At 38.5% G+C, this 12,955-nt stretch overlaps 1 protein-coding gene across 9 annotated transcripts in view; it reads right to left on the minus strand.

Moving 5' to 3' along the window:
* Positions 1-1,337: 1,337 nt before the first annotated feature.
* ZNF385B (zinc finger protein 385B) overlaps positions 1,338-12,955 on the minus strand; it is a 385,907-nt gene continuing 374,289 nt past the window's right edge. For all 9 annotated transcript variants that reach the window (XM_046659661.1, XM_046659659.1, XM_046659662.1 and 6 more), the window contains 4 exons: positions 5,857-6,102; positions 4,903-5,081; positions 4,226-4,327; positions 1,338-2,831 (listed from right to left, as the gene is read on the minus strand). In XM_046659661.1, coding sequence (XP_046515617.1) covers positions 2,613-2,831; positions 4,226-4,327; positions 4,903-5,081; positions 5,857-6,102 — 746 coding nt within the window. In that variant the 3' untranslated portion in view covers positions 1,338-2,612. The remainder of the gene's footprint in view (positions 2,832-4,225; positions 4,328-4,902; positions 5,082-5,856; positions 6,103-12,955) is intronic.

The following is a 12,955-nucleotide window of genomic DNA, read 5'->3' on the forward strand; positions in this document are numbered from 1 at the left end:
GTCATATTCAAGAAACCCAAATTCTGAATGTCAAACTGGAATCTTAGACTCTAAAACTAACCTGATTATAAGTCTAGAATATTAAGGTGAATTTTCAAACAGCTGGATAAACTCTTTGATAGAGGACGACGTCTATTGTCATAAGTCAGAGCTGCACTGCCATCCACTGGCCTTGATGGTTTAGAAATGAGAATTTAGGTCCTATTCCCACCTCAATTCTTCTCGTTTTGAAAAATTGACATGGTTTGGGCTTAAGGTGGGGAAAAGGGGATCCGTAATAGCTTTGTTACCACTCCCCTCAAAAATCTACAACAAGATAGTAGATTAAAGATGGACGCAAATTCTTTGCTTTTCTTCACATTGAAAAGTGAATTATTTCCTTCTCCTTGAATCTAGATTGGCCTTAGTGACTTGCTTGATCAATAGAATGTAGCATAAGTGACATGCTGGGAGTTTTGAGACAATTTTATAAGAAGCCTTTTGACTTCTATCTAGGCCTCTTGAAATGCTCTCTCTGGGACCCCTGAGTTAGTTTGTAACTACCTAAGACCATGTAGCTGGGGAGACCACAGGTAGGCCCTCTGGTAGGCTGTTCCAGTAGAGTTCAACCTTCCAGCCATCTCCATCCAGGCAGACATATGAGTGAAGCTATCTTGGGCCTCCAGGCCAGCCCACCCACCACCTGAATACCACACCACGGGACCTCTTATAGATGCCTCGTAGAACAGAAGAACAGCCCAGCCAGGTCCTCCTGGAATTCCTGATCCCTGAAATTGTGATATAATAAAACGGTTTTATTTTAGGCCACTAAGTTTTGGAGTAGTTCATTAAGCAGCAATAGATAACCAGACCAAACAGTGATGTATTGATCTTTACACTTAAAAACAGAACAAGGTGGAAAAAAAGAAGTGTGGGCTGTTAGAGAAGGTGAAAGAGGAAGGGGGGAATAAAATTCTCTAAAAAGATATCATAATTGCCGTGGACACGAATGAAAGATGGGCTAGGGATTTAGAAGCCTCACAGAAGATTAAAAAAATCAGAGTCACAAATTTTTAGCAGGCTGCTACTGTGATTTGGGGCCACACTCACAACTTGGACCCAACTTCTTAGAGATTCAGAAGGAAAACAGCAGTACAGTCTTGCCTCATGCAGATGCTGCGAACAGTAATGAATAAACATGACAAATAAACATGCTGCAAATAAGAGCTGAAAATGTTAAATATGTAAGAAGCAATCTTTGCACCTACTGAAAAATCTTTCATCAGATGATTTCAAATTTGAGATGTCTCAGGAGAAAATAACTTTGAAAACACAGATTTTTATTTTTTGTACTTTTATTGAAAAGATACATTTAAAAAAATACACAGACATTTTACCATTTACAGATTGCAGATATAGATGCTCTAAAAGAGTTCACTCTATTTTGTTGATTTATGATACCTCTTGCCCCCCGATATCACAAACATTCCAGTCTCGTTGACATCAGCTTAGAAGGGGGGGGGCACAGGAGCGAGACCTGCAACGTATTCAGTGAACAGAAAGACAAATTGTTCAATTATAAATTTTTTATCTTCTGTACATTATTGCATTAGGGAGCCACAAAATTATGTAGCATCATTACAAATGAAAACAGGTTAAAAATGAAGAAGATAATTACGTAGAAATACATGGATTCATTGTCTTCTTGCAGAATGCGCAAGAGGTGCAAACATGTGCAATTTAGGAAGCTCTTGTTCTGTTTGTGTACATTTGCTTAGCAACTCCAACGGTGTGGAAGCTACGAAATAAGTTAAACAAAAAGAGCAAACAGGTAGTAATTATAGCTATGTTATATGGCTTTCTATTTCGTTTAAATATCACCAAATAAAATGTGAAATAAAGAAAATACATTACTTTATCTTTTGTTCTCTTAAAGAGAAAATTCAAAGCTACTTTGCTTCCTAACATTTACACAGCAACTAAAAATGTTTAATTCAGACAAGAGATACACCTCTAGCACTACACAGGATACGACAGTACTCGGGTCTGCAACAGTACACAATCCCTGTCAACAAGAGTACACCAGAAAGAAAACGCTGCGATCCGTTGGGGAGATGGTGTCCACAAGGCAGCACTTGTGTTCATCTGTTTTTGTTCCACACTAGAATGTGCCCAGTTGGATTCCAGAGTTATTTACAGACATGTGAGGAAGACCCTAGTTTTCAAGTCTGTCAGGAAAATATTCCATATTGTTTCTAAGCCAGATCACACCCATGGAAAAATAGTCAGAGAATGATATATTTTTATGTATATATTTTTCTGACCAATACGTTTGCAAGAAACCAAATATCTCAGATATACAAATTGAATGGGGGTGGGGGGACGACGGCGGGCAGGGAGAGGGACTAGGGAAATAAAGCCTGTGCTGCTCAGATTCCTAAATGATAGGCGCGGTCCCTAAAAGCACTCTTGAGTCTAGTGATCTGTTCTTTGGAGTCGGGCTCGGGGTGGTATGCTCGCTGCATTTTGTGGCTGCGTGGGGGCACTGAACACGAAATGCTGACATCGCTGAATCCTTTTGGCTTGCCTACTCAGCTCTCCTACTGGCCTCAAGCGCCTGGGGCTCGTAGACGTCAGTAGGGAGCGAAGAGGATGGAGGCAGGAGTGGCGCGGATGGGCCCGTGGCCCGGCCTCAGGAGAGCTGGCGGGATGGCTGGAGCCTGGAAGAGGGAGGCGGACGGCCGGGGCGGCAGCGACAGCGCCGAGGACACTGCCGCCGCCGCCGCCAGGGGCGAGGACAGGAAGGCCGGGGCCAAAGGCTTCATCATATCTTTCTGGAATGCAAGTTTTGCCTAAGAGAGGGAGAAAACCGGTAATGGAGTGGGGATATTGTTTTAAACAACAGCACCACAGATAGATTTTCATAAGTAAAACATCAACATTAAGAAGTCAGATTTTAAAAATCTTTACTCTCAGAAATGATTATTTTCTCAAAGCTGGTTTCAAAGGCTCTTGGCATACCTTTACTTTGATTTGTTTCCATTTCAACCCTTTTCTGGGGGTCTTTGCCCCCGGGGACTAGGACACAGGAAGACCTCTTTGGAGAGATGCTAAAGCTATTTTATGCTGCTGCCCTCAAGGGAAAAACAAACAGACCCAGAAGATTTCCTGCATAGACAATGGAGCTCACTTCAAAATTCTGACTTGCTTAAACAACAAGGCAGCCTTGAGAGCGGCTGCTTTGGAGAATGTGCATGACCTCCATGTGACTTCTTTGAGCACTGGGTTAGGTAACCGGGTTCGGGATGTAAGGGACCCATGGAGAGTCAAGAAAACAAAGTCAGTTGACACCTCTCCCTCTGGCCACTTAAAGAGTATTCCCTGAAAAATTGCAGCTCACAATTATCTGTTGTTGGGAATGATTGTAAGTGGACTAGAAACATTCTCCATTTAAAGGAATCCCAGGTGGAATCAGTCCTTGATTTCTCTCTTTCGCAATCAGGAGGAATTTTGCAAGCTGGATTTGCTTAATACAGGTAACACCTGCTTGCAGCGTCAGATGGAGGGTTCGGAGAAACTGGAAGGTAGTCTTGCCATCGCCTCCAGCTGGCCAATCCCAGCTTCAACCTCAGACAGAATGCCACACTGGGCCGATTATGAAATCCATCCATCTGGGTGTTTATATGGCCTCTTTGGCTGGAGCTCTTGGGTATTTTAGCAAAGAAACTGAAAACAGCACATATATTGAGAACAGGTAAGACAGGCTGATTACCAACATGCCTGCTAGACTTGGAAAGAGAGAGCAATACAAACACCCACTTCACTTTCTGGCAGCAGAAAGAGAGAGCGCAAGCGAGCCAGAGAGGAGGAGGATATTAAATAGATGGATTTTTGTTTCAAGAAAGCAATCCCTCTTCCCAGGTTCAACACATTCCAGGATGCCTCAGACACCACTTGTCCTTGTTCCTGAGCCTTTTCTTTATAGGCTAAAGAATATAGTTTATTCAAAAGGCCCTGGTAAAGAGTAAGGCATTAGCTCTTAAAGAGGTTCAGTTTCTCTTCTCTAAGGAAGCATCCCTCAAGTGTCCTACAGCAGGAAACAAGCAATTCATTAAAACTTCTATGAGGGCTATTTAAATTCAAAACCTTTCAGGACCAGTCAGTCCCTAGGCTCTCCTTACCTACACTCACCGCGCAAGCCAGCAAGGCAGCCCCCCAAACAGGTGAGTGGGTGAGGTGAACTTACTGCTAAAATGCTCGGGCTCCGCTGGAGTTTGTTGTAAGGACTGTATTTCGGCTTCAGTGGTTTCCCTGCAACTCGATCCTTATGCCTTCGGCTAGAAATGTGCTGAAAAGAGTTTGATGCATTAGCTGAAGCTAAATGTGAGTTTCATTCCATGTAAAATGTATTTCCTAGGGAGAGGTAGCTGGTTTCTCCATTTCCAGTTCTAGGTCCCTAGTTCCAAGGTGGCGTGGGTAAAATCAGCACACTCTCTAAATTAGGACTTGCTCCCCACTCAATTGTCATGCCTCTTGCCCTTCCCTTCCTCCGTAGCACTTAGCCGATTTTGCCTGCGCCCTGACTGATGAGTCTATGCCCTACCCAGATTTTGGGTCCTTGGAAGACAGGGTGAACATCTTACTTATCTTCCAAAAGTTCCTGCTCTACTGTAAGGTCCAGGTGACCACTGTGCTCATCTATCTCTAACACCTAGCCTGGAATCTGACATACAGTAATAGTAGGTGCGCAAATATTTCGTACTTTTTCTTCCGCATAGCACCTGCATGTTGTATACTGTATGCATCCTAGAAAGGTTAATAAATTTAACTGCGAGCACAGTTGAGAATCATTATATAGATTAGAAGATTCACAGTCAAGTGGTGACCCCAAACAACAATGATGACCAATTGAAGATACACTACCTGTTTGAGCTGAATTTCTGAATTAACGTGAACATCACAGATCTCACAATGAAATGTCTTGTTCTGTAGTCCTGACCCCTTACTGCCATTCTGCATCTTTAATCTTGACCCGGGTCTAGGATAGGACTTAATTGGACCAGCCCCATTACGAGCTTCCACCATGGTCTTGTGTTTAGATCCTAACATAGAAAGAGACATACGTTAAATAGCTATTTAAGAACTAAATGAAGCTCTTTGTTTTCTTATCCTTGACAAGTTTATCTTCAGGCTGAATTTCCCAATACTTTTTGCTAATGACCATTTTAATGCTGATTATAAGTTTAACACAGTTTCGTTGTAAAAAGTGGGAAAACATGACTATATAAAAAAGAAAATAAAGATTACCTATATTTTTACCATCTAGAGATAACCACTGTTATCATTTTAGTGTATTTCTTTTCAGGTTCTTTTTCTGGTGTACTGAAAAAATTTTCAAAATTGGGATCATGGTAATTAAATATCCTGAAAATTTTACATATCAAATCATACACATATTTTCCTATAATTACATTTTAATGGCTGAGTAATATCATCCATCATATTGGGTTACTATGATTTATTCAACATTTCCCTACTGAGGGACTTTTAGGTTGTTTCCATTTTTTTCTCTTATAAGTGTGTTGCGGTGAACATTGGGCATAGATATTTGTCTTCATTTCTGTCACTTCATCATAATGAGTTTTGGGAAGTATTAGATGCTTTTGAGAAAATAAAGAAGGAACAAGTTTTATCTCTAGCCTGCTTTTGCCTTGCTGTTTCCAAAGTGATTATATCAGACTTTTCTGAGAATCACTCCTTTGAATTAGAAAACTAGAGAAGACATTGAACAAACCTAATGTTTGAACAACAAAAGAGATGGTGTTCTGATGGGCAGAGTTGGGTTTTGTTATGAACATTATTTAAATCCCTGCTGACCTGTGTTGTGTGCCTCCAGCTGAGACAGTGAGTTCACAGCCACTTTGCATAGTGAACAATAAAGTAATTTTTTGGCTTTTTCTTCTTCTGATTCAGAAACAGTACCAGGAGCTCCGTTGGTACTCTTGGAGGGAGAAGTGGCTGCTCCAGGGGGCAGAGGTGTTGGGCCAGATTTGAGGAGAAATGAGCCGCCTTCAGAGCTTGACGGCTGACTGGAAGTGGTGACCTTTAACTTCCCTTTATCTTCTAAGAGAGATACAGAGAGATAGTATTAAAGCCTCATATATCATATAAACACAGATAAACTTACAGGAATTCAAAATAGAAATTTGATTTTCATGTGTAGTTTTTACTCCAGCACAGACCAGTTCATTGAACTTTATTGAAAAAGAACTCCCTGCCATCAGTTTCCATATCAGGTTATCAAAGCATGATGACTTATGAAAAATGACTTTGTTCTCCCACTTGCAGCAGGTAACTTTCTGTCTGATGTCCTTGACTTGTAAATGTTGCTCCAGGGAAGTCTGTAATATATGGGAAAACCAGCTACCTTCCAATTTGATTACATCATATGATGGTAACATGAAATAAGTCATGCAATGGTGGTTTCATTTGACTATTCGTGTTTTAATTATGACATGAATATAAAGTTAAAATTCAATTTTTACACCAAGGTTAAAATTTTAACTTTGGGGTAAAGGGGAGGGAAGAAACATGGTTAATTTTGATTATGATTAGTTAAGTTTTTGCTGCTCATTGAATGGCAATGCAATTTATCCAAAATGCAACATGCGAAGATTCCATTCGTTATACTTATTAGTTACTGCCAGTCTAAATCATAAGTTTGAAATAATGACATTAACCATAAGCACAATAGGAGGATTAGCCAAATCATTTACAGACATCTTGGCATTTTGAACATGTAGCTGCTAAATGCTTATGATCCCCAAAGCCCATGTGCAGGCTATAAGAGCGGTCAGAGTGACTTTAATGGAATCTAACATTTCGGGGTTCATTTGCTATTCAAGACAGGCTCTGTTCAATGGCTCCTTTGGGAAAGGAACGGGAACTTCTTAGGAAATAGCAAAATCCATTACATGTTTAATTCTAGTAGAGCTGGTGCTCTTAGAAAATGTCTATAGATATGCTGATAAACTCTCATTAAGAGAGAAAGGGAATTAAAACTGAAAATTCATTTGTTAATTGCTCTAGCTAATTTGGAACTGTGTACCTTGGCCTAGGTGACCAAGAGGGAAGGCGTGACTAGGGGAAGAGCAACATGGTAGTGTCTGTCTGTTCCTCACATGGGGCCAGCTACAACTTTCACACATCAAAAATGACAGGAGATCATATTTCTACTTAATTGATTTAGGGATCAGCAGTTGATTTCCATCCCTTTTCCTGCATTGGATCCATCCAGCTCAAATCTAGGCATAGCAGGGATTCTACAGATGAATTCAGGTCTTGGTGGTGTTTGGAATAAATGAATGCTCAGATCCCTTTTTATCTTTGGGTTCCACAATCTAAACTTCCTCTTCAGCAGCTTTATTAAAACTTCAGGATGACATGAAATATGACGGAAAAGATCTTAGGCTTTTACCAAACTGACCTCAATAGTATGAGAGAAGGAAAGAAAATCATTCTTCCTAAGTGGCCATGGTAAGTAAATTAGATTGAAGATTATTTCAGGTCTGGAACTCTCTCATCTAAGGGTCTCTCTGAATTTGCAATTTTATAGAACTCACAAAGCAGCAAAATAATTCAGTAACCTTAACATTTGCCCCTATGAAATTACTCAGTTTCTTGTGATGGAAACTTATTGCACAGCAAAATCTTTCCTTGCTTCAAGCATTTCATAAGATATTTCATATAAATTTGGCCTAAATAATCTCACCTGTTTTAGTCATTTACTCATTCATTCTCTCATGTTTTCATGTTACTATTTTAATGTCCCTTATATTGATCTCCCTCATACACTCTTACATGTACACAGAACTTTATAATTTACAAAATGCTGTCACTTACATTGTCTTAGTATCTCTCACAACAAACCTGTGAAATAGGTAAGATCCAAAATGATTATTCTTGTCTTAAAGATGAGAAAACTGAGGCTCATCAAAATTAAATAATGTTCCACAGATTAGTGGGTAGCATAAATGAACATGATCTTTTCTCTAACCGTTCACTGTGTGGTGCGTTAATCTTCCTGCACAAAGGGAGGACTTCATATGGCATTAACAGTATAACAGGTGTACAATAGTCACCTGAAGCTGTGAAAAAGCTGTTGCTTTGTTTTACAATTACTGTTTAGTTTTAAAGCATATTTGCCTTAAGTGAAAATATCTTTCATACTCAATCATCTGATTTGGGTTACATTGAAAAGATGGAGGAAATTACATCTTTTTCTCTATATCCCTATTTCTTTAAGAAAAATTAAACAGATTTCCTTTTCATATCTCATTTTCAAAAGATTATTTATTCATTAACAAATGCATATTAACAATATGCTAATTGCTGACAATGTGCTAGACATTGAAGAGAATAGTAAATAGAGTAGGTTTAGAGTTTAAGAAAGTAACAGTTTAGCAGGGGAAATGAGACAGTCATTCAGAGATCTCCAGTTTATGATAGAAACTGGTAAGAGGCATGAGAGCGTACAGCAGGAAAGGATTGCTTCTAGCTAGGAAGAAAGAGACTTTTTCATAAAGGAAGTGGTGTTTAGGCTGGGTTTTGAAGGTCAGATTTAGATAAGCGTGGAATGGGGTGAAAAGGAGTGGGAAATGAATGGTTAGAAGTGGAAACATGAGGACATGCTGTTAGAAAGCTCGGGGTTTGCTTGGTGAAGACCTGGTAGTTGAACACAGATGACTGCAACAGATGTAATGGGAGATATAATTGTAAAGGTGGATTGAGTCAAAAGGCAGAGGATATCTTAAAACTATTAAAATAGATAGGAAGGGTAGCCATTTCCCTTTTAAAAAATACTAAGAGGTATGGTGTGTTTAACATTTACATGACTAATATTTAGTTAGTTTTTATCCCTAGATAAGCCAGAGTCTTAATCTTTGAGGATATTAGGGATATATTTTGACTCTGGAAATATTCAGAGAATTGTTCCATTGGATTAATACTAGCTAGTCAATAAGACAGATCCTAAAAGCAGGAAATTCACTGATGCAGTAATATATTTAAATTGTGGCATCCTTTCTGGATGTGTAAATTTATAAGCTTCAAAGCCTTATTTTATTATATCTCATTTTAATTGCTTGATATTTTCATCCAAATCCACTATATTATTTCGCCTTCATTATTGGCATTTTTAAAGCCTCCTTATTTTGTGTATTTGAAAGTTTAATTAATGTACTGTTTACTTCTGCTTCTTTTAATAAAGATGCATGTCATCTGGAACTTCTGGTTAATACAAATTCCATTTTCAAGTATTCCCTCACCTAATGTTAATTAGCCGGTCTTCTGACTGTCTTAATTATTTCCTGATTATTCACACACCTTTTTTAAGGCTTTACCCTACAGGATTTTGAAGCAAAATTTACTTAGCTACATCAGAATTGCCCTTTGTAATAAATATCCATAATTTATGCATCCAAGTGAATTTAGTTCTTCAAAGCAGCCTTCTTGGGAGGTTCCGTATTGATTCACTTATTTTCCAAAGCTCTAAACATTCTGAAAACCTCTCTTTTTGGAAATGTTTTCATATCTCATATATAACATGTGAAGGAAATCAGTCTTCAATATTCAGTTATCACCTTTATTTTTTACTCCAAAAACTTTACTCAAATTAACCCACCTATTCATCAAACTTAGCACTATATTACTCAAACACAGCCTCAGAGGACTAATATGCTAACCCAGAAGATGAAAAGAACATGCCAGAAGTTCTGATAGCAGTTTTCAGAAACTAATCCTGTTGGTAACTAAAAGAGCCATGCCTAGATATAGGGCTTACTTTTAAATGCAATTAATATTCCACATTGTAGTTCTTATATTTTGAAGTAGAACTTTGGAAACTATAATCAAATTTTTCCGATTCCACTTAAAAGGTTTACTCTTGAGTTTAATCTTATTAATATAGTAAGATTTTCTTTTCTTTTTTCTTTTTTTTTCCTGAGGAAGATTTACCTTGAGCTAACATCCATTGCCAATCCTCCTCTTTTTTTGCTTGAAGAAGATTAGCCCTGAGCTAACATCTGTGCCAATCCTCCTCCACTTTATACATGGGTCGCCACCACAACATGGCTGACAAATGGTGTACATCCACACCCAGGATCTGAACCTGCAAACCTGGGCCGCCAAAGCAGAGCACACCAAACTTAACAATCACAACACGGGACCGGCCCTCAAATAGTAAGTTTTTCTAACCTAAGTTTCAATGGTTTAATAACAGATATATATTTTACCCAATAAATTTATGCTCAATGTAGAAAATAAAGTCAGATAAAAATTTTTTAAAAATTAAAATTACCCATGATTCCATTCCCTAAAATAAATGTGGGCAAACTTTTTCTGTAAAGTACCAGATGGTACATATATTAGGCTTTGCAAGCCGTTCTGTCTCTGTTGCAGCCACTAAACTTTGCTATTATAGCAGGAAAGCAGCCACCAGCCTGGCTGTGATTCAATAAAACTTCATTACAAAAACAGGCAACAGGGTAGATTTCGCCCACAGGTAATAGTTTGCCGACCCTTGACTTAGAATGATTCTGTTTTGATATCTATTACTCCAAACCAGTTTTTATACAACAGTAAATATGAGTAGACAGAAACATATTATCCTATAACTAACATTTCTCACCTAGCAATAAATCAAGAATATCTTTCTGTATCAATAAATGTAGAATTGTATCATGATTTATAACACTAAATGATATTTACTTATGTGGATGTAGTATAATTTATTCAACTTCTCTTCTTTTGACATTTGGGTTATTCCTGGTTTGCACGTTTACAAAGGTTAAAAAAATACTGAATGGGACCTTCTGTTGCTTCAGAATGAAGGACATGACCTAAAACTGAAAGCAGTTGTCAGAAGTATCTCAGCAATGTTCATCAATCATGTTTGTACTCCACTGAATTCAGCATCTTAGAGAAGGTCCCCAAGGAACCCCCAGACACATACCTGTAGCATTTATAAGAGGGAGTCGAACTTATCCTGCTACCAACATGCTATACCCACATGCCTGAACTATATAAAGATGGGAAGACTCATTGGCATGAGCTTCTGGCCTGGTTGGGAGCTTCTGAATCCAGCTCAACAAGGAAAGCTAGAAGTGCAGATAGGACGGGATACAGGTATTTCATTCTCCAGTCAGACAACTTCTGATGTTAGTGATCTGTGCCTCATACTAGACCAAGTAAGAGGAGGGAAGGTTAGAGAGAGATTGGACTGGACCAAGAAAGGGCCAGAAGTAGAAGAACCTGCAGTCTCAATTTGGCATGTCAAGATTGAATGCGTTTTCTTTGGGTCAATAGGACATCTTGAAAGGTGGCCAGGCTTGAGCCATGTTGTTAGTACCAACACAAGAAGGTTGATCACCAGGACCCTGGCAGCAAGAGGCTGAGGAATGGACCTCTGGTGGCGGGGGCTGGGGAAGGATTAGAAGCACCACATGAAGACCTTGCACATGGTCCTCAAGAAGCATTTGGACACCTGCTATGCAGAGGGCATCAATGACTGTGTTAAGTACAAAAATATTTGCTTTTCCTCCCCCCCTCTAATTCCTTCTACCCCTGACAATTGGAAAGGGCAAGAATCAGAAATGATATGATGGGAAAGAAAAAAGAGTAGACTATGTCCCTTCCCATAATCCAACCTGAGCCAGGAGGAAGGATGTGTTCAACTGGATAAGAGCCTAAAATTTCAAATAAGACCAGACATTTTGACATCTGACAATGTCTTTGAGGAATGAGAAAGGGAGATTCAACAGAATATATAGGCAATCATGTTTGTACTCCACTGAATTCATATATGTATTCAATAGACCAGTTATATAAACAGCATTGTGCATAGACATCTCTGTATACTTGTCTGATAATTTCCTTAGGACCTACACTTTTCCTAAAGAGGAATTGCTGAGACAAAGAGCCTGTACATTTTTGAGCTTGTGATGCACAATGGCAAATTGTCCTCTAGGTAGTTATACAAATTAGTACCCTTAGAGCTTTGTAAGAGACTGCCGGCTTCCCTGTACCTTTACCAGCCTAATCATCCATTGTTTTTGCCAATCCAACAGGTGAAATACAATATATCATTGTTAATTTGATTTGCATTTCTTTTAATATTAAAGGAGTTGAATATCTTTTCATGAGATTAATGATGATTTGCGCTTCAAAGTAATTTAAAAAAATTCTTAATACTGAAAGGGAACTAGTACATTTTTGGGAGTTAAAAAATTTTACACTCACCAGGAAGTAAACTTTACTATAATAACAAGCTTCCTTTTATGCATAACTAGTAATGTTAAGTTGTTTGGAGCATGATTCTTAGAAGCTGAATGCAGAATTACTATTTAGGGAAGTTTGCTTCTATGCAGAGCAAAAAAAATGGCCTAATGGCTGCTCTCGGCAGTTAGATCTTCCGGTGATAGTAAAAGTAACGATCATAATCACAAATCTATAGCTGACACTAATTGACTACTCGCTATAAACCAAGCAGTATCTTAAGAACTTACATTCATTATCTCATTTATTTTTCATACGCTCTAATGAGGTAGATACTATTACTATCTGTATCTTTTAATTTCTTTTTGATTGAGGTATAAGATATACTGTAAGGCACATAAAATTTAACAAATTTATACATATGTATACATCTATGTAAACACAAGATAATATATATAGAAAATGTAAGATATTGATATATGAGATATAAAGATACGGAATGTTTCTTCCGCCCCAGAAGGCTCCCTTGAACCCCCAATCAGTTGATACTCCCTCTCCCCACAAAGGTAAGCACCGTTCTCATCTCTATCAACTTAGATCGGTTTTGCTTATTTTTGAATTCCATATAAGTAGAATCAGACAATATGTATTCTTTCGTTTCTGCCTTCTCTCACTCAACATTATGTCTATGAGATTCATCCAT

This window comes from Equus quagga, chromosome 4, assembly GCF_021613505.1.
Source record: "Equus quagga isolate Etosha38 chromosome 4, UCLA_HA_Equagga_1.0, whole genome shotgun sequence".
NCBI classification, from domain to species: Eukaryota; Metazoa; Chordata; class Mammalia; order Perissodactyla; family Equidae; genus Equus; species Equus quagga.